This window comes from Apodemus sylvaticus, chromosome 3, assembly GCF_947179515.1.
Source record: "Apodemus sylvaticus chromosome 3, mApoSyl1.1, whole genome shotgun sequence".
NCBI lineage: Eukaryota > Metazoa > Chordata > Mammalia > Rodentia > Muridae > Apodemus > Apodemus sylvaticus.
In genome coordinates this window covers 110,533,740-110,553,626 of record NC_067474.1, presented here as the reverse complement: position 1 = coordinate 110,553,626, position 19,887 = coordinate 110,533,740, and the positions used below count along the sequence as shown (strand labels likewise).

The window sequence follows — 19,887 nt, the reverse complement described above, 5'->3', positions numbered from 1 at the left end:
TTTATTAAGTAATTCTAACTCGCATTTGCTTAAGTGAATTCACTTCTCTCCTTTGAACACTCCTCAAATGGTTCTGATTTTTTTTAGCTGAAATCCCCTTTGTTAAATATAGTTAGTTCATTTCCCTGCTACACCACCTGACACGCATGACAGGAAATGCAGTGATGACTCTTGCTCTCTTGTGTTTTCCACCAGGCAGGTTATTGTAGTAGTAGTATTGTGAAATCGGTAACCAAATATTCTAGTATATTACAAATATTGGCTTATACATGCTGCATATATGTCTTTTCAAGTAATTTTGCAATTTCTTAATTCCATAAATATGTTCTAAGCATATATTACCTGCCAAATATCCAACCTGAGAGCATGAAAGTAGTGGGAAGAAGATGAAGCAGAGGTGCTCCTTGGACCATGTGTCCCACTGCAGCCTTTCCTGCTAACTCCAGGAATTAGCAGACACTGACCTAGCCAGATGTGCTGCAACTGGAGCTCAGTGTCCACCAGGAAACACTGAAGGCTGTGTTTCCTTACACTACCTCCAGAAGGTGACTAAATGCTGCACAAAAAAGCCACACTGGAATGCTTGACAAGGTCAACTAGTTTGCTTGATTATCTGGGGCAATGTCAGGTCTCATAACACTGAGGCTCCGGAAGGGAGAATCCTGAAGGATTCTAAGCCTCTCCATCTGAAACCCCATATTCTATCCCCCCTCCCCCTGCCCTCTAAGAGAATGCTCCCCTACCCACCCACCCACTCCCATCTTTCTACCCTGGTATTTCCCTACACTAGGGCATTGAACACCCTCAGGCCCAAGGGCTTCTCCTGTCACTAATGTTCAACAAGGCCATCCTTCGCCACATATGCGGCCAGCACCATGGATCACTCCATGTGTATTATTTAGTGGGTGGTTCGGACCCCTGGAGTTCCAGGGGTCTGTCCTGTTGACACTGTTGTTCCCTCCATGGGGCTACAAACCCCTCATCTTCTTCGGTGCCTTCTCCAACTCCTCCATCGGGGACCCTTGTGCTCAGTCCAATAGTTGACTGTGAGCATCCACCTCTGAATTTGTTAGGCTCTAGCAGACCCTCAGGAGACAGCCATATCGGGTTTCCATCAGCAAGCACTTTTTGGCATCCACAATATCATCCAGGTATGATGGCTGTATATGGGATGGATCCTCAGGTGAGGCAGTCTCTGGATGGATTTTCCTCCAATCTCTGCTCCACACTCTGTCTTCATATTTTCTCCCATGAGTATTTTGTTCACCCATCCCATCTTTCCACCCTGGTATTTCCCTACACTAGGGCATTGAACACCCTCAGGCCCAAGGGCTTCTCCTGTCACTAATGTTCAACAAGGCCATCCTTCGCCACATATGCGGCCAGCACCATGGATCACTCCATGTGTATTATTTAGTGGGTGGTTCGGACCCCTGGAACTCCAGGGGAGTTCTAAGCAGCACTGAAGCATCCACATTTTGGTGTTCCTTCTTCTTATGCTTCATATGGTCTATGAATTAAATCTTGGATATTCCAAACATTTGGGCTAACATCCACTTTCAGTGAGTATGTACTGTGTGTCTTCTTTTGTGACACAGGATGGTTTCTTTTCTTTAGGTGCTTCTCAGACATTCGAGTTTCCACAGTTGAGAATTCTCGGTTTAGCCCTGTTTTGCATTTTTTCATAGGGTTATTTGGTTCTCTGGAGTCTAACTTCTTGAGCTCTTTGTATATATTGCATCTTAGCCCTCTATCGGATGTAAGATTAGTAAAGATCTTTTCCCAGTCTGTTGGTTGCCATTTTGTCCTATTGACAGTGTCCTTTGCCTTACAGAAGCTTTGCAATTTTATAAGATCCCATCCATTTGCCTAAGAATTTAGTGAAGTCATTGTTTTTAATAGCTGAGTAGTATTCCATTGTGTAAATATACCACATTTTCTGTATCCATTCCTCTGTTGAAGGGCATCCGGGTTGTTTCCAGCTTCTGTCCCTTATAAATAAGGCTGCTATGAACATATGGGAGCATGTGTCCTTGTTATATGTTGGAGCATCTTCTGGGTACATGCCCAGGAGTGGTATAGCTGAGTTCTCAGGTAGTACTATGTTCAATTTTCTGAGGAACTGCCAGACTGATTTCCAGAAGGGTTGTGCCAGCTTGCAATCCCACCAACAACTGAGAGTGTTCCTCTTTCTCCACATCCACACTAGCATCTGCTGTCTCCTGAGTTTTTCATCTTAGCCATTTTGACTGGTATGACATGGAATCTCAGGGTTGTTTTGATTTGCATTTCCCTGATGACTAAGGATGTTAAATATTTCTTTAGGTGCTTCTCAGCCATTTGAATTTCCTCAGTTGAGAATTCTCTGTTTCGTTTTGTTCCCCATTTTTGAATAGGGTTATTTGGTTCTCTGGAATCAAACTTCTTGAGTTCTTTGTATATATTGGATATTAGCCCTCTGTCAGATGTAGGGTTGGTAAAGATCTTTTCCCAATCTGTTGGTTGCTGTTTTGTCCTATTGACAGTGTCCTTTGCCTTACAGAAGCTTTGCAATTTTATGAGGTCCCATTTGTCAGTTCTTGATTTTAAAGCATAGGCTATTGGTATTCTGTTCAGGAACTTTCCCCCTGTGCCCATGTGCTCACTATTCTAAGTTAATAAATCAGAGCGATGAAATATGAAAAGTCTAGGAATATCAGCCTTCTTACATTGCAAATACAAGCTTTCTGTGATAATTCCTAGGACTTTGGTGAAAAGAATGTAAGTAGATCCCACAGGCAAATGTTCCTCCTGTCCACTGCTGCCCATGTACATGCTTTCCTATCAACTATAATGCAAAATCTTCTTGCCAGTTTAAACTGATCTTCCATCTGCATCAGTTGTAAACAAAAGTGGAAACATACCGAGACTTATTGATACTGTGTTACTAAGAATGTTCTTATTTATCACTTCTCAGCCCTTTAGCTAAGGTTATGTGAAGACTGTTCTTACTTACTCTAAATTACAGAGTTCATTAGCAAGCCAATTGTGTCTGATAATCACCACAGGAATGTTGTTATTGATAATCAGGTAGGGAAGAAATACATGTTTACTTTTATCCTCCAAGCAAACTCAAAACAGGGAGAGATAAAAGGAGGGTACTCTCTTATTCAAACACCACACACCAAAGAATTGATGCAACAGTCGCCAAGGCTTATATTTTCACTTGTAGTTTAGTTTTCTTTGTATTCTACTCAAATTATAACTTACCATCACACATTACACATTCACATTAAGATTGGCCAAGGTCACGTTCTATGTATCAGTTAGCATCTTGTTGTATAACAAACACTCACAAATTGTATTAGTAAGAACCTGCCTCTGCCAACAGGCTCCCACATGAGATCAGTGGCTTAGATAATCATGGCTGTCCTGCTTTATATCTTATCCTGGATGTTCATATGATTATGATAATGACCTCTATAGACATCTTGGAAGCACAGGGGCCTGATGAGTCCAAACTAGGAGCTGTAACTCCATGACTACACTGTCTGCTTATTTGGTTTACCTCACAACCAGGTCTTTCATATTACATTCTACACAGCATTACTTCATAGAAAGAACCAGAACTTCTAGAAAATTACAAAATTCAGTCCTAGAGAAGGTAAACTTAACTATAAGTCTTGAACACATGGTTATCCAAAAATCAAAAATGCCAATGTGAATGGCCAATGCAGGAATGTTTGGGGCATTAAAACTGGTTAGCAATGGGTTGTAAAAACTTTCTGATATTCATAAGTGATTTAATATCGAGGGGTGAGCAGCATTAGAATGTCAACACAGGGCCTGAAGATATATCCCAGTGGTGAAGAGCATTGGCTGCTCTTCCAGAGGACCCATGTCCAATTCCTAGTATCCACATGGCAGTTCACCACCATTTATAATCTCAGTCTCAGAGAATCTGACACCTTCTTATGGCCTTAGTGGGTATTGCATACATGTAATACAAAGCCATGCATGCAGACGAAGCACCCACACACATGAAATAAAAATTAAAAATGGATTTTTTTAAAAGAATGGCAATGTATGTGAAAATGTGATAGAATTTCTAATTTCACAATTTGGCATCGAGATGCAAACTTTGGAAGAAATGCCAACAGAAACACAAAGATGAAGAGTCTCGAATAACTTTCACATATAAAAAATAAACTCTTTAAGAAAAAATGTGGCCATGTATTACCACCATCAAACATTCCCCAATAATAAAAAAAAAATCTCAAAACCAATTGCCAGTAGAGAGATAGATGTGAACACGGTGTAACCTAAGTGGCATCCTCCCACAGGGCAGATGCTCACGGCCCCAGGGTTCCCATAAGATAAGGAGTTACTTAGATAAACACCTCTTATAATCTTAAGAAAACCAAAAGTTAAAAGGTTGAGAAATCATGACTGTGTCTGGAGGATGAGAGAGACGGCACAGATAAGCGGAACATGTGACACCAAGGGAGTCAGGCCACAGCTGGCAAGCCTAATAGGACCTGTTAACCATCCTTCCAAAGAAGTCCCAGTGTGTGACCAGAATCCTAATCTAGAAAATGATATGGAGCATGCAGTAGTCCCACCAGAGTTTTCTTTGGAAATTAAACTAAATATAATAAAGATAGATAATTTTATATTTCCTCTGGTAATGCAGGGAATAAGAGCTATGTGACGTGTCTTCAGGCTTGTGAACATGAGTGCTGAGATGATATAATAAAGTAAAGAAGCACGGATAGTCGGACAACCTAGGTCTTTGTCACACTTAATCTAGCTGATCATGGTCTCAGTTCTGGTCATACAGAACTGAGTTCTTAGTGTTCAGAAAACAGTCAATTCTAGGGCTGGGAGCAATCTAGCAAATTTCTAATGCTTGTGGAGGCAGTGAGAAGCAATCTTCACTTTCTTTGCAGGATGGAAACCTGTCAGAGCAGAGATTCTAGAAGGGAAGCTAAGCAGTTTATGCTCTATGAGAGGACAGTACCTGCTTAGGGGGCAGAATCACCTTGTAATACATTGCTGCTCCTGGATGCTGTTAGGGAATAATGAAGACTTCTCGATGCCATTTCAAGCCTCTGTAGGAGGATTGCTGGCTGTTGTCAATTTGATAACCATGCCTTAGAGCCTCTTATTTTGGCATCTTCATCCTTGAAAGGGACAATGGCCAGGTCTAGATGTACACTTATTAAATGATAGGCACGCCTGCCTGTAGAGTTAAGAAGGAATGTGATTCCATATTTAAGACAGGAGACATATAAAATGATAGGCATGCCTGTCTGTAGAGTTAAGAAGGAATGTGATTCCATATTTAAGACAGGAGACAGATATAAAATGAATACAGATTTTGCACCAGGGAGTCGGAAGACTCCTCAGTGGAACAGCTGGGACAGAAGTCTTTCTGCTGCCATTTGCACCAGGGAGCTGGGAAACTCCACAGCCTTCTGTGCATAGCCTGCTAGGAGAGAGATCTCCCAGCAGTGCTTTCTCTTTTGAACTCAGAGGAGTAAGGACACAGGCTTACAGGTCTACAGAAGGAACAAACTCCAGCCAGAGACAACAATACCAACTAGCACCAAAGATAACCAGATGGTGAAAGGTAAGCACAAGAACCCTACCAACAGAAACCAAGGCCACATGGCAACATCAGAACCCAATTCTCACATTACAGCAAGTCCTGGATACCCCAACACACCTGAAAAGCAAGAGTTAGATTTAAGATCGTATTTCATGATGCTGATAGAGGGCTTCAAGAAAGACTTAAATAACTCCCTTAAAGAAATACAGAAGAACAATGGTCAATAGGTAAAAGCCCTTAAAGAGGAAACAAAAATCCCTTAAAGAAATACAGGAGATCATTGGTCAACAAGCAGAAGCCATTAAAGAAGAAACACAAAAATCCCTTAAAGAATTACAGGAAAACACAAACAATCAAGCGAAGGAACTGAACAAAACCATCCAGTATCTAAAAGTGGAAGTAGAAACAATAAAGAAATCACAAAGCGAGACATCTCTGCAGATAGAAAACCTTGGAAAGAATTCAGGAGTCATAGATGCAAGCATCAACAATACAATACAAGAGATAGAAGAAAGAACCTCAGGTGCTGAAGATACCATAGAAAACATTGACTCAACAGCCAAAGAAAATGCAAAATACATAAAGCTTGTAACCCAAAACATCCAGGAAATCCAGGACACAATGAGAGGACCAAACCTAAAGATTATAGGTATCTTCAACAAAATTGTGGAAGAAAACTTCCCAAACCTAGAGAAAGAGATGCCCATGAACATACAAGAAGCCTTCACAACTCCAAACAGACTGAACCAGAACAGAAAGTCCTCCCGGCACATAATAATCAAAACACCAAATTCACTAAACAAAGGAAGAATATTAAAAGCAGTAAGGGGAAAAGGGCAAGTAACTTATAAAGGCAGACCTATCAGAATCACACCAGATTTCTCACCAGAGAAGATGAAAGCTAGAAGATCCTGGGCAGACCTCATACAGATCCGAACAGAACACAAATGCCAGCCCAGGTTACTATACCCAGCAAAACTCTCAATCATCATAGATGGAGAAACCAAGATATTCCATGATAAAACAAAATTACACAATATCTGTCCACAAATCCAAAGGATACTGGACAGTTATCCTACAAAGGATAACTGATGGAAAATGCCAACACAAGGAGGGAAACTACACCCTAGAAAAGGCAAAAAAGTAATCTTCCAACAAACCCAAAAGAAGATAACCACACAAACATAAAAATAACATCAAAAATAACAGGAAGCAACAATCACTATTGCCTAATATCTCTTAACAACAATGGACTTAACTAACCAATAAAAAGACATAGAATAACAAAATATTTCTCATGTAAATCTTCAATTTTATCAGAAAGTGTGTATGATTCCCCCTTTAATTAATTTAGTGATTTTTTATGTCTACCATTTATCTGCATTATTTTTCATGATAATCTTCGATTTTAATGTCTTCCTCTATTTTATCAGAAATGTTTTCAATGTAAATCTTCGATTTTATCATGAATGTTTCTAATTCCACCTTATATCTACCATTTTATATGCAAAATTTTCTATGAAATAGTCAATTTTAACGTGTTTGTCTATTTCTTGAATTTTACCAGAAATATTTTACATGTAAATCTTCAATGTTATCTGAAAATGTTTATAATTCCAACTTCAATCAACTTAGAATTATCTTTATGCCTATCATTTTATCTATATTATTTCCATGATAATCTTTAATTTTAGCATGTTTTTTCTATATATTTCTTCAATTTTATCAGAAATATTTTCCAGGTAAATCTTCAAGTTTATCAGAAAATGTTTATAATTCCACTTTCAATCAACTTAGAAATACTTTTATACCTACCATTATTATGTCTATGTAAAATTTTCCATGATAATCTTCAATTCTAACATGTTTTTCTACATTTTCTACAATTTTATCAGAAATATTTTCCATGTAAATCTTCAATTCTATCCTAAAATGTTTCTAGCCTATATTTCAATTAATTTAGCAATGTTTTACATGTCTACACTTTACTCTTTAATTTTCCACGAAAATTATCAATTTTAACGTGTTTATCTGAAATATTTTCCATGTAAATCTTTAATTTTATCATAAAGTGTTTTTATTTCTCTTTACTTCATTTCTCAATAAATAAAAAAATTAAAATGAATGCAGAAATGCCAAGCATTATTCTGTTTCTAGTTGCCAGGTATGGATGTCCAGCCCTAATTAACAAACTAGAACTTTCTAAGAGCAGCCTCTATGTCCATGACTTTCTTCTTCGGAACTTATCTCTGACACCTGCTTATATTTTGAAACCTTATTTAATTCTCTAAGATTTGTACTATTTTATTTTATATATGTAGGTGTATGTCTCTGTATATGCACATACTTGTGCTATGTGATGGTGCCCATGTAGACCAAAAGTGGGCATTGAATCTCTTAGACCCAGAGTAGCAGGTGTCTGTGAGCCTCCTGATGTAGGTGCTGAGATTTGAACTCCAGTTCTCTTATAGAGTAATAAATAGCCTTAATCATTAGCTATCTCTTCCTTGTAAGGGTTATATAGCATTCCATGAATTTGATGTGCAGCCATTGTGTGGTGTATCATTAATGTTTCTTAAATGAATTTGACAAGCCTTGAGACTAGTCACACATTCTCTAAGCCTGATCAGGCTTCTTTCTCCCTTCTATTGTCCCACAAGTATTTTGACCTATGATTCTGAAGTTCCATATTCAGTGGGACATTCCACATTCAGTCACTATGACACATAAATAAAGAGCTAAACATATGGCCCAGGGTCCCCTCAAGATTTGCAGGAAGAAACTCAAAATACCAGTCCCTACAGCTACCAAAGCTAGCTGAGAAAGTATCTCATATTCTGTTTTGTTTCCTGCAGGAAAGCGAGCTTGCCTTGGAGAACAATTGGCCAGGTCTGAGCTCTTTATTTTCTTCACTGCCCTTGTGCAAAAATTTACTTTCAAGCCCCCGGCCAATGAGAAGCTGAGTCTGAAGTTCAGATTGGGCCTCACCATTTCCCCAGTCAGCCACCGCATCTGTGCTGTCCCTAGACAGTGATGGTGGAGAAGAAAAGAAGACCAGGAAGAACTGAAGCATGTACTGAACCACTGAGCCTCTGCCCATATATGAAGGGAGAAAAAGAAGGGGAAGGGAAAGTTGGAAGGAATTAGACTAAGGTCAGTGGATTTATATTCTTGACTTCTGAGACCTCCAAATTGGTTGTGGATAAATCACTTATGTACTCAACGGTAAATCTTTTCATCTACAAGTTGCAAAGAGAATAGCAGTTCCTCCCATGAAAAGTATTTGTAAACATGAAATGTTGCTATACCAACAGCATAGAAATCATTGTCATATCACAAAATTATACCTTCAATTTGTTTCCTACCTACTTCATAAATGCACGCTTGCTTCTAGATGTTAAATTGGTTCCTTTGGGAGTGATACAGATATCTCTCTTCCATCTCATGAAATCTCCACTTCATGGAAGCCTGCTGAGCACAGAACTTCTAATAAACAACTCTATCTGGAAAGTTGTGGTATGCAGTCACTTTACTGGCCAGAAGTGGAGTCTCCAAAACTAAAGAGATCACAAGGCACTTTTAAAATTAAAGGGGTTCATGCCCAAGATGAGACTATAGTTTACTTGTGCAAAAAGCGTGCTTCTGTACACAAAGTGAAAAAACATTTCTTGGTCTGATTCTAATATACTTATGTGCCCCCTATAGTACTGGTTCAATCCAATATATTTATAGGGTGGATTTCTTTCTACAATCCAGAATAAGTCATTTATCAGTTATTGATTCATGAGTGATGACAGAAAGCTTTGTCCGTAGTCCCATCTGATGGAACAAATCAAATTCAGAACTGAGAAATCTCCTTTCTTAGGACTCCAAAAGGAAACAAGACAAGGTTGTTCTAGCTTTAGTCTGTCTGCCACATAGCATTACTTGAAACATCTGTGTCTATTCATCCCGATTAGACAGGGCACAACAGACCAAACAAAGTCTAGCTTGGTGAACCAGTTGTTTTATTGAGGCTATGAAAAGAACATAAACAATTCAAAGTCATTGGAACCAAAAAGGTCCCTGCTTAATTTGTAGGCAGCTGTACAACTGAAGAGTCTCTTCTCCATTCCCAGTCCCAGCAACTGTTTACTATTTATGTAATGTGATGAGTGTAGCTGGTGATCCTGCTCACAACCCTGAGGCAACGTTGATAGCTCTCCCAAGGGTTATCATTGCTGTGATGAAACACCATGACCCTTTGGGGCTTAGTCACCAGGAAGTAAAATCATTTTGAGAAGGATTACAGAGTGTGACATTGTTGAACTAACTTTGTCCTTATTGGAGAAAATGTGTCACTGGGAATGGGTTTTTAAAACTTAAAGCTAAGCCCAAAGTTTGTATCTCTCGCTGCGTGTGGATTAGGAGGCTAATCTCTCAGACACTCCTCCAGCACTGCATGTTCTGGTCAGCCACCACACTTCCCACCATGATGTGAATAGGCGAACTCTGATATTTTAAAACAAAAGCCTCAATTAAATGCTTTCCTTTATAAGAGTGATCTTGCTCATGGTATCTTTTCATAGCAAGAAAACTCTAGGCTGGGCAGTGGTGGTACACGCCTTTAATCCCAGCACTCTGGGAGGCAGAGGCAGGCAGATTTCTGAGTTCGAGGCCAGCCTGATCTACAGAGTAAGTTCCAGGACAGCCAGGGCTACACAGAGAAACCCTGTCTTGAAAAAGAAAAGAAAAGAAAACTCTAAAACAAGGAGGAAAAATACTAAGACTGTACTCTAAGTCATAGTCTATTGAAGGAAGCCAAGGCAGGAACTGAAACTGGGCAGAAGCTTAGAACCAAGAGCTGATGCAAGAACTATGGAGCACTGTGCTTTACTAGATAGCTCCTCATGACTGGCTCAGCCAGCTTCCTTGTGAACCCAGGACCATCAGCACAGGGGTAACACCACCCGGAATGGGATGGGCCCTGCTTCATCAATTACTAATTAAGAAGAGCCTTACCTTGCCTACAGCCTGATCTTATGGAGGCATTTTCTCAGATATGGTTCCCTCCTCTCAGATGCTTCTCGCTTGTATTGTTGAAATAAAAGCCAACAAACACAATAAACAACAAACAGAATTAACAAGGCTTACTGTGTGATATACATACGTGTATATATATACATACACAGTGTGTGTGTGTGTGTGTTTGTGTGTGTGTGCACAAAAGTTCCTGTGTAACACTGCATATGTGAGGACATCAGAGGAAAACTTGTGGCTGTTCTCTATATCCAAAATTTGGGTTTTTGAGCTTGAAATCAAATTGTCAGGCTCAGCATCAAGTGTCTTTACCACTGAGCAGGCTCGCATACCCTGGGGTTTTAGAGAACTGAAATTACATTCATTTCCATTTTTCTATATTCATAGTAATGAATGGAGGTCACCAGAGTATTCATATGCCATCAAAACATAAACAATCTATGGAACACAGAAGAGACAGAAAGGAAATTCATTCTGAGGAAAGAAATTCTGATGAATGGTATAGAACATTATGCAAAATAGCCAAACGCAAAACCACAAAACCGGTACTAGTCAAATTAAATGGGCAAGTCAGTCCCAATTAAAAGACCTTTGTCTACAATGGTGAAACTAGCAGACACAAAGACAGAGAAGGGTAAGCTAGGAATTCTTTGGCAGACATGTGGTTCATTTCACAAAGCTGCAAAGTTCTGGCCAGTACTTGTATAATTTGAACATGTTAACACTGCTGGGCTGTACATTTAACATGGCAATAAGAGATATGATTGTTGGCACACACCATGAGTCACTGTACTCATGAGACTGAGGTAGGATTATTTTATATTCAAGGTGATTTTGACATCTTAATATTCTTGGTTGTTATCCCCAGAACATGTTTTTCTCTGACTGATCATAGCTATAATCTAGAATATACGGGGGTAGAAGGGGTGGGTGTTAAAGTGGAGCCATTCATGTCACTTCAGAAAGATAGGCCAGTGTGACATACCTAACAGTTCATTGTTAAACACCAATGATTTCCAATGCTGAGAAGCTGCCTAATATGTAAGAGAGGTGAGGAACTTTGGCTATGTTGTCACATAAACCTTGTCTTAGTTGAGGTCTTACTGTTTGGAAGTGACATCATGACCACAAGAACTCTTATAAAGCAAAGCATTTAATTGCAGCTGGCTTACAGTTCAGGTTTAGTCCATTATCAGCATGGCAGAAAGTATGGCAGCATGTAAGCAGACATGGTACAGGAAAGGCAGCTGAGAGTTCTTCATCTTTATTCAAAGGCAGCAGGATGAAATAGTGACAGACTTCCTCCACCAACACTAGACATACTCTAACAAGGCCACACCTCCTAATAGTGCTGTTCCCTGTGGACTTATAGGAGTCATTTTTATTTAAGCCACCACAGACTTGGAACCAAAGGTACCAGAGGTACAGATGTCCTCTACCTCTGTGTATTCTGATACATTAACCTCCCGTTTTAGTTCCTTTGCCTACAGAATGCATCTAAATCTCTCATAATATCCACGTGGAGGGGAAGGGAGTCATGCCATAATTCGATTGACTCAAGCAATATTGCTTAAATCCTTTAATTTTTGGGTAACTCTTAACAATACTCCAAGAAAAAATAACTACTTACAAGTCAGATGGATATACCATAGAAAATACTGGTTCTGTCTGGGAGCAGATGAACTGAAGTTAGGAACAGTATCTGGAAGGATAGTTAGTGGTTCTAAGGAAAGAGAACTGCAGCTGAAAATGAAAGCATGCTTGAGGGTTAGTTAGACAACATGGGGGAAGAAGAAAGTTTCTGATACGATAAACAGCTTTTAGATTGGCATTGGAATGAATAGAAAATGGTCTGTTTAAGGAAATGAATTCCATCTCTGTGACTTGAATATGCTTGGGCCAAGGAGTAGCACCATTGGGAGATCTGGCCTTGTTGGAATAGGTACAGCCTTGTGAGAGGAAGTGTGCTAGTGTGAGGGTAGCCTTTATGACCCTCCTCCTAGCTGTCTGGAAGACAGTCTTCTCCTGGATGCCTTTGGATCAGCAGGTAGAACTCTCAGCTTGTTCTCCAACACCATGTCTGTCTGGATGCTGCTATACTTCCTGCCTTGATGATAGAGGACTGAATCTCTGATCCTTCAAGTCAGCCCCAATTAAAAGTTCTTTATAAGAGTTGCCTTGGACATGGTGTCTCTTCAAACAAATGGAAACCCTAAGATACCACCCTATGACATCCCAGGCACAGGAGAAAGCAGGCCCTAGAGGATGAGGTGATATCTATGTGCCAACACTGATAGAAAGATACTACAGAGTATGGTGTAGGTAGGTGCTGGGGACAGCATACAATGACAGGGACTGCTTGCAGTAGGCTGAGATGGAGACATCTCAGAAGCCCATGGCAGCTCTTTGTAACAATAGTTGTTCCCATTTCTCCTAACCTTAGCCCCAGACAATGGCTGTATAGATTTCATTTGTGTGGGACTGCTTTTCATTTGGCCTTGGTGTGCATAATTATTCTATTATATCTGACTTTCTTACTTCTTTCTCCTTCTGCTCTGGTGAATTCTGTGAAACTAGATGTTCCCTGATGTAATGATTCTTAAAGAAATACAAATTGAGGCAAGGAGCACAGCACAGTCCTATTGGCCCAGGTGCATGCTGTGTGTTCTCATCTTGGAAACAATGTAATTAATGCACAAATTAATAGTAGTTCCAAATTAATGCTTGACTTGCAAAGAAAGTTTGACGGCATTATTATAAAATGAATTAGAGCAAACATTGGAACCCTGATCAAAGGGAAAAAAACTATTAAAGTTATGAAATAAGTTTTACACAACATTTGAAAGTGGTTCCTAGATAAACAAGTAGAGAATATGTAAAATCTTATATTAGTAAAACTAAGTCAAAACACTGGGACTCTTAGGAGAGTCAGTGCGTGCAATATGTAGAAGTGGAAAGCTAGGGGAACTACGGAGTTAAGGGTTAACTTGATTCTTTCTGGCCACTGCCTGGCAGCTTTGCCCATGTCATTTATCATTAGAGCTTCACAAAAAAATACAATCAGCTAGCCTTGGAGCTCTGAGCTCTAAAGTATAATAAGTTAAAGTTTAAATGATAATAAGTTTGTAATTATTATTATTTTGATTATGGGCCTAGGAATAGAGAAGCTTGAATTTTGGGGAACAATTGTAATTCTTGATTCTTTGTGGGACATGGTTATTCTTTTGAATTTGATTTGACAACGATTATACAATGTCTTTTTTACATGCTTTTGTAGTATCAATAAAAGACGGGGGCAAGAAGCAGACAGGAGAGCTTGTGGAGAGAATGTAGAGAGCGAGGAGTGAGCACGTGAAGAGCAATGAGAGAGCGAATGCGGAGAGCATGAGAAGAGCTTGTGAGGAGTGAGTGAGGAGAGAATGTGAGGTGTGTGTGAAGAGTGTGTGTGAGTGAAAGGGGAGTGCATGTGGTGTGTGTGTGTGAGATGTGTGTGAACAGTGGGTGTGTGAGTGAAAGGAGAGTGCATGTGGTGTGTGTGTGAGGTGTGTGTGAAGAGTGTGTGTGAGTGAAAGGGGAGTGCATGTGGTGTGTGTATGTGAGATGTGTGTGAAGAGTGTGTGTGTGAGTGAAAGGGGAGTGCATGTGGTGTGTGAGATGTGTGTGAAGAGTGTGTGAGTGAAAGGAGAGTGCATGTGGTGTGTGTGTGAGGTGTGTGTAAAGAGTGTGTATGAGTGAAAGGAGGGTGTATGTGGTGTGTGTGTGAGATGTGTGTGAAGAGTGTATGTGTGAGTGAAAGGAGGGTGCATGCGGGGTGTGGGGGAGGGATGTGTGTGAAGAGTATGTGTGTGAGTGAAAGGAGAGTACATGTGGTGTGTGTGTGAGATGTGTGAAGAGTGTGTGTGAGGAAAGGAGAATGCACTGAGGTGTGTATAAGTGTGGGAGTTCAGGAAAACCAGAGTGCACAAGAGAATGCAGTGTATGTGCAGCCTAAAGCTGCGAGCAAGCGAGAGAAAGAGAGCAGAGAATGAGAAGACAGAGAAACTCGAAGCATTGAAAAAATTGCCTGTGAGCTTGTACCCAAAAAGTAGCCTGTGCATATTTATTATGCTCCTTCCAGATATCCCTGCTTCCAGTTGAGAACTCCGATCCTATCTCTAGGCTGGACCCTGGCAAGTAGGCAGTCTGCCATGGTTAAACCATATTCACACCATACTAGATTGTCTACTGTCGAGCCAAAAATGTGGGTCTAAAGTAGCAATTGGGAAACCTGCACCAAGATGGCAGGATGGAACCAGAATGGCTGAATCAAGAGAGATGGAAGGAATGGGTCAGGTCACTGTTGCATAGGTGAGTCAGTGTGAGGAAAAGGTATATTCCACACCAAGCCAGGGCGCCTGGTAGACTTGCATGTCAAACACACACATGAAAGCATGAAAGTAGTGGAATAGACAATGAGGCAGATGTCCCTTGGAGCATGGATCACACTGCAGCTTTTCAAGCTGGAATCAGTAAGCACTGCAGAGATTAGGACACAGAGCTAGCCAGATGAGCTGCAGAGCTGGAGCTCCAGGTGATAAAGAAATGTGGCACAGAAGCCACACTGTGGAATTCTGGGATGCCCTACATATGTCAGGCTGGACTGGTTCTGACCTCTTTATCTTCCCTCCTGAGCTTGTCTGTCCCTTTGTTCACTGTTCACAACTCCCTTTAATAGGAAAGCTGATATGAGATGAGAACACTGGGAAAAGATGAGGAGTTCTGAATTACAGCATAAAATCTGATACATACTTCAAGTGTTCTAATTATTCTTGGTTCTTGAATCAGATCCTGAAAACCTAGCTATGACTCTTGGTCTCATTGCACATAAATGCCCATGCACTGTTTGCTTTGACTGTGGTGAGAGGAGTGTGAGCAGGTCCCATCCAGGACTTCCACAGGATGGTGGTCCTCTAGGCCCTTTGCTGCCCATGTACAGGCCTTCTCTTCATGATACAAAATCCTCTTCCCATCATGGCGTCATGCCTCCCTCAGTGAACTCACTGTTCTCCCATCTGTACCAGCCGTAAAACAAAAGTGGCACCACAGAGACTCACTAGTGCTATGCTATTAGGAATGTTATTGCTCACTGTTAATTACAGACTTCAGGAGCAGGCAAATTATCTCAGACAATCACTACAGCATTGTAATTATTACTAATTAAGGAGGAAATGAATTAGTGTTTACCTTCTTACCATAAGAAAGCTCCAGTGCTGCTGGGAAGACGGCTCAGCAGTTAAAAGCTCTGGGTGTTCTTCCAGAGGTCCTGAGTTCAATTCCCTGCACCCACAAGGCAGCTCATAATATAATGAGATACAATGTCCTTTTCTGGTATGTAGATGGATATGCAGTCAAAAGCACCCATATATGTTAAATGAATAAATAAATCTTTTTTTTAGAAAGTTAAAACCAAGAAAACAGTTAAGAAGGGGGTTCTTTGCTATTTAAGACCACATGCCCACAGAATTATCAGAAAAGAGCCCAAGGCTTAATATGAATTCACTGACTTCATATCCTTTGTATCAGCTAGACTCTTGCTATATAGCAAGCATCACAGACTGCATTATTTAGCAATCACCCATTAATATTCAACGGTTTCCAGGTCAGGTCACTGGGTTGGCTCTTCTTGGCTAACCCGCCTTACATGAGCAGGAAGTCATCTTATTGACAGTAGCTCTAGGATGTCCTCGGTGCAACAATGCTGTTCTCCTCAGATTATTGCTCATTCTCCATCAAAACAGTAGGGAATTCTTTTTAAAATATTCATTCTTTATTCCTCTTTACATCCCACTACCCCTTCCTGTCACCCCCCACACACAAACTCTCCCCCATATCCTTTCTTCTTCTCCTCTAAGTGGGTGGGAACCCCTGGGTATCCCCTCACTCTGGCACATCAAGCTTCTTTGATGATAGGTACATCCTCTCCCACAGAAGCCAGATCAGGCAGCCTAGGTAGAACAACATATCCCAAGTACAGGGATAACCTTCTGTATAACCTCTGCTCTAGTTGTTCAGGAGCCACATGGAAACCAAGCTGAACTTTTGCTACATAGATGTAGGGAGGCCTAATTCCAGCCCATGTATGTTCTTTGGTAGTTCAGTCTCTGAGAGCCCCAAAGGTCCTCCTGTGAAGTTTGTATCCCCTTCCGGGCTGCATCCACTTCCTCCAGCTCCATCCACTATTTGGCTGTGGGTGTCTGTATCTAGGTCAGCTGCTGAGTGTGTCTCAGAGGACAGTCATGCTAGACTACCTAAAGCAATTGCACTAAAATTAGGGTCAAAACTAGGCTGCCCACTCTCTCCCTATCTATTCAATATAGTAATTGAAATTCTAGCCAGAGCAATAAGACAACTAAAGTATCACTATTTGCAAATAATATGATAGTATATATTAGTGACCTCTAAAATTCTACTGGAGAACTCCTTCAGCTGATAAACACCTTAGCAAAGTTGCTGTATCTAAAATTAACTTTAAAAAATCAGTATACATCCTTTATACAAAAGATAAATGGGCTGAGAAAGAAATTAGGGAAACAATATCCTTTCTACTAGCCACAAATAATATAAAATATCTTGTTATAACTCTAACCAACAAAGTGAAAAATCTGTATGACAAGAACTTCAATCCGCTGATGAATGAAACTGAAGAAGAAATCAGAAGATGGAAAGATATCACATGCTCATGGATAAGTAGGATTAACATAGTGAAAATCTCCATCTTGCCAAAAGCAATTACAATTTCAATAAAATGCCAATCAGAATTCCAACACAATTTTTATAGACCTTGAAAAAGCAAGTATCAACTTCATGGGAAAACAAAAACAAAAACAGAAGAGGCAAAACACACAGGTCTGATAAGGTTCAGACTAGGGACCCATTACACCTGACTTCTCTGCATTCTGGTAGCCTTTACAAGTTCCAAGGCCAGACCTCATTTAAGGGGAGGGAAATTACTAGTCTTTGGTTGGAAAACACAGAAGTTACAGGGCGCATAATGTGGAACCCAGGGAAGAGGAAGATTAGACTTGCTTTATTCTCATTATTGCTGTTAGAGGGGAATAATAAAATCCAGTTGCCTAATGAGGACCAGTTAAACTGAACAAGAGGGCATCAGTTCATATTGTTCTCCCTACAGTGTAGACACTCACAGCCCTAATCAGTTCATGAGGATGATATTGAGACATTTTGAAAAAGACACCCTTGGGGGCTGGTGAGATGGCTCAGGGTTTAATAGCACCGATTGCTCTTCTGAAGGTCCCGATTTCAAATGCCAGCAACCACATGGTGGCTCACAATTGTCCATAAGGAGATCTGACACCCTCTTCTGAAGTGTCTGAAGACAGCTACAGTGTACTTTTATATAATAAAATAAATAAATCTTCAAAAAAAACAAGACATGCCCTTTGTAATCCTTCACAAACACCTTCATTTTGAATGATGTGAAAAGGTTGAGGAATTATACCAGTGTGAAAGGGACTAGAGAGACAGCGGAGGTGCAAGCGTGTGCACAAACACACACACACACACACACACACTCAAAGGAGTTATGGGGACACCTGCTAACCCGATAAGATCTAGACTTACAGTAAACTCATTTGTGCTGGTTCCCTCCAATGATTATGTTCCTCTGTAAAAACACACATTATGTTTTCATGAGAAACATTAACTTTTAAGTTACTCTAGAAGCCTCAAAATCATTACTCTAGAAGCCTGTCTTTTCATGTATTTTGTAGATTTTTATGTCACTAAATAATGAAATGAAAGACACATTGGGAAAGTCAGAGCAAAGACAGAACTAACATCAAAAGTTCTATTCAAATTCTTTTAAATTATTGTCTTCTGTTTTTTATAATGGGCCATACCACCTGAACATGATCTACTATACAAATGGAATGTTTTTTTAATTTGCTGCACAAACTGTCAAATTGTTTACTTCTTCAAATTGAATTTGTAGCCAAATCTGTATGTAAGGAGTATTTCATATTAAATTACTATACATTTCCATTAAAATCTAAGAAGACTCCATAGCTTGATCAGGCATGTGGGTGGAAAGTGGGACAAGTTGTCTGAACCATTGTCCTTGTGACCTCAGCTATTGAGTGGCATGTGATTACAGGAGTGGCCATTGGAAGCTATGGACAACTGGCAACTTCAGACACCACACTAGAAGTAAAGTTCCAGATTAAAGAGAGGTCACTCAAAGAGAGAGAGGCCAAGGCAGTTTAAATAGAGGGCCATCCATGTCATTGAGGTCTCTCAAGATGAAGTAGGACAATGTGTAACTACTAGGAAGAGAATTTGCCATCCTGACAAGTCTTCAGGAAATGGTCACGTTTCCTAAGATTATGTAGGAAAGGGGGCAAAATGTATAATCATTCAGGCCACCTTAGGTCTTTGTCACAGTTCTTGTCACACAGAACACTGATATTCTAAAAACAGCCACCAACAAATACAGCAGTGCATTTATTTTATACACGTGAATTGAGGAGATGTGTTTATTGTATATAGCTGAACAAGGAGCAACAGTTAGCTAAAATCAGTAGGAATTCTCTATAGGAGAGTAGCCTCAGGCTGTAAACTCACAAGGAAGTTGCCATTGATAAACTCTATACATAATAGTTGTCTTAGTCAGGGTTTCTATTCCTGCACAAACATGACCAAGAAGCAAGTTGGGAAGGAAAGGGTTTATTGAGCTTACACTTCCATGTTGCAGTTCATCACTAAAGGAAGTCAGGATTGGAACTCAAGCAGGTCAGGAAGCAGGAGCTGATGCAGAGGCCATGGAGGGATGTTTCTTACTGGCTTACTTCCCCTGGCTTGCTCAGCCTGCTCTCTTATAGAGCCCAAGAGCACCAGTCCAAAGGTGGAACCACCCACAAGGGGCCCTCACCACTTGTTCACTAATTGAGAAAATGCCCCACAGCTGGATCTCATGGAGGCACTTCAACTGAAGCTTTTTTCTCTGTGATAACTCCAGCCTGTGTCAAGTTGACACACAAAACCAGCCAGTACAATAGTCAATTGTTCCTAAACACTCATACTTGAAGCAGAGGAAGGCTTTGCCATGGCTTTGAGCCTCAATTAGAGAAGGCTTTGCTGTTTCCATGAATGAAATCAGGGCCCTTGACGAGGATGTATGTATGCTGACAACACAGTCACTCAGGACTTCATCTGCTCATGTGCTGGCTGGTGGTATGTCAACTTGACACAACTACAGTCCTTTTAGAAGAGGTAACTTCCAT

The 19,887-nt window shown here is 40.3% G+C and overlaps 1 protein-coding gene across 3 annotated transcripts in view; it reads left to right on the top strand.

The window, feature by feature from the left end:
• Nucleotides 1-9,100, top strand: part of LOC127680961 (cytochrome P450 2J4-like) — a 128,494-nt gene extending 119,394 nt beyond the window's left edge. For 2 of the 3 annotated variants that reach the window (XM_052176789.1, XM_052176788.1), the window contains exon 9: nt 8,446-9,100. In XM_052176789.1, the coding sequence (XP_052032749.1) occupies nt 8,446-8,624 (179 nt within the window). In that variant the 3' untranslated portion in view covers nt 8,625-9,100. The remainder of the gene's footprint in view (nt 1-8,445) is intronic. The other variant, XM_052176790.1, reaches the window with a different exon arrangement.
• The last annotated feature ends 10,787 nt before the right edge of the window (nt 9,101-19,887 follow it).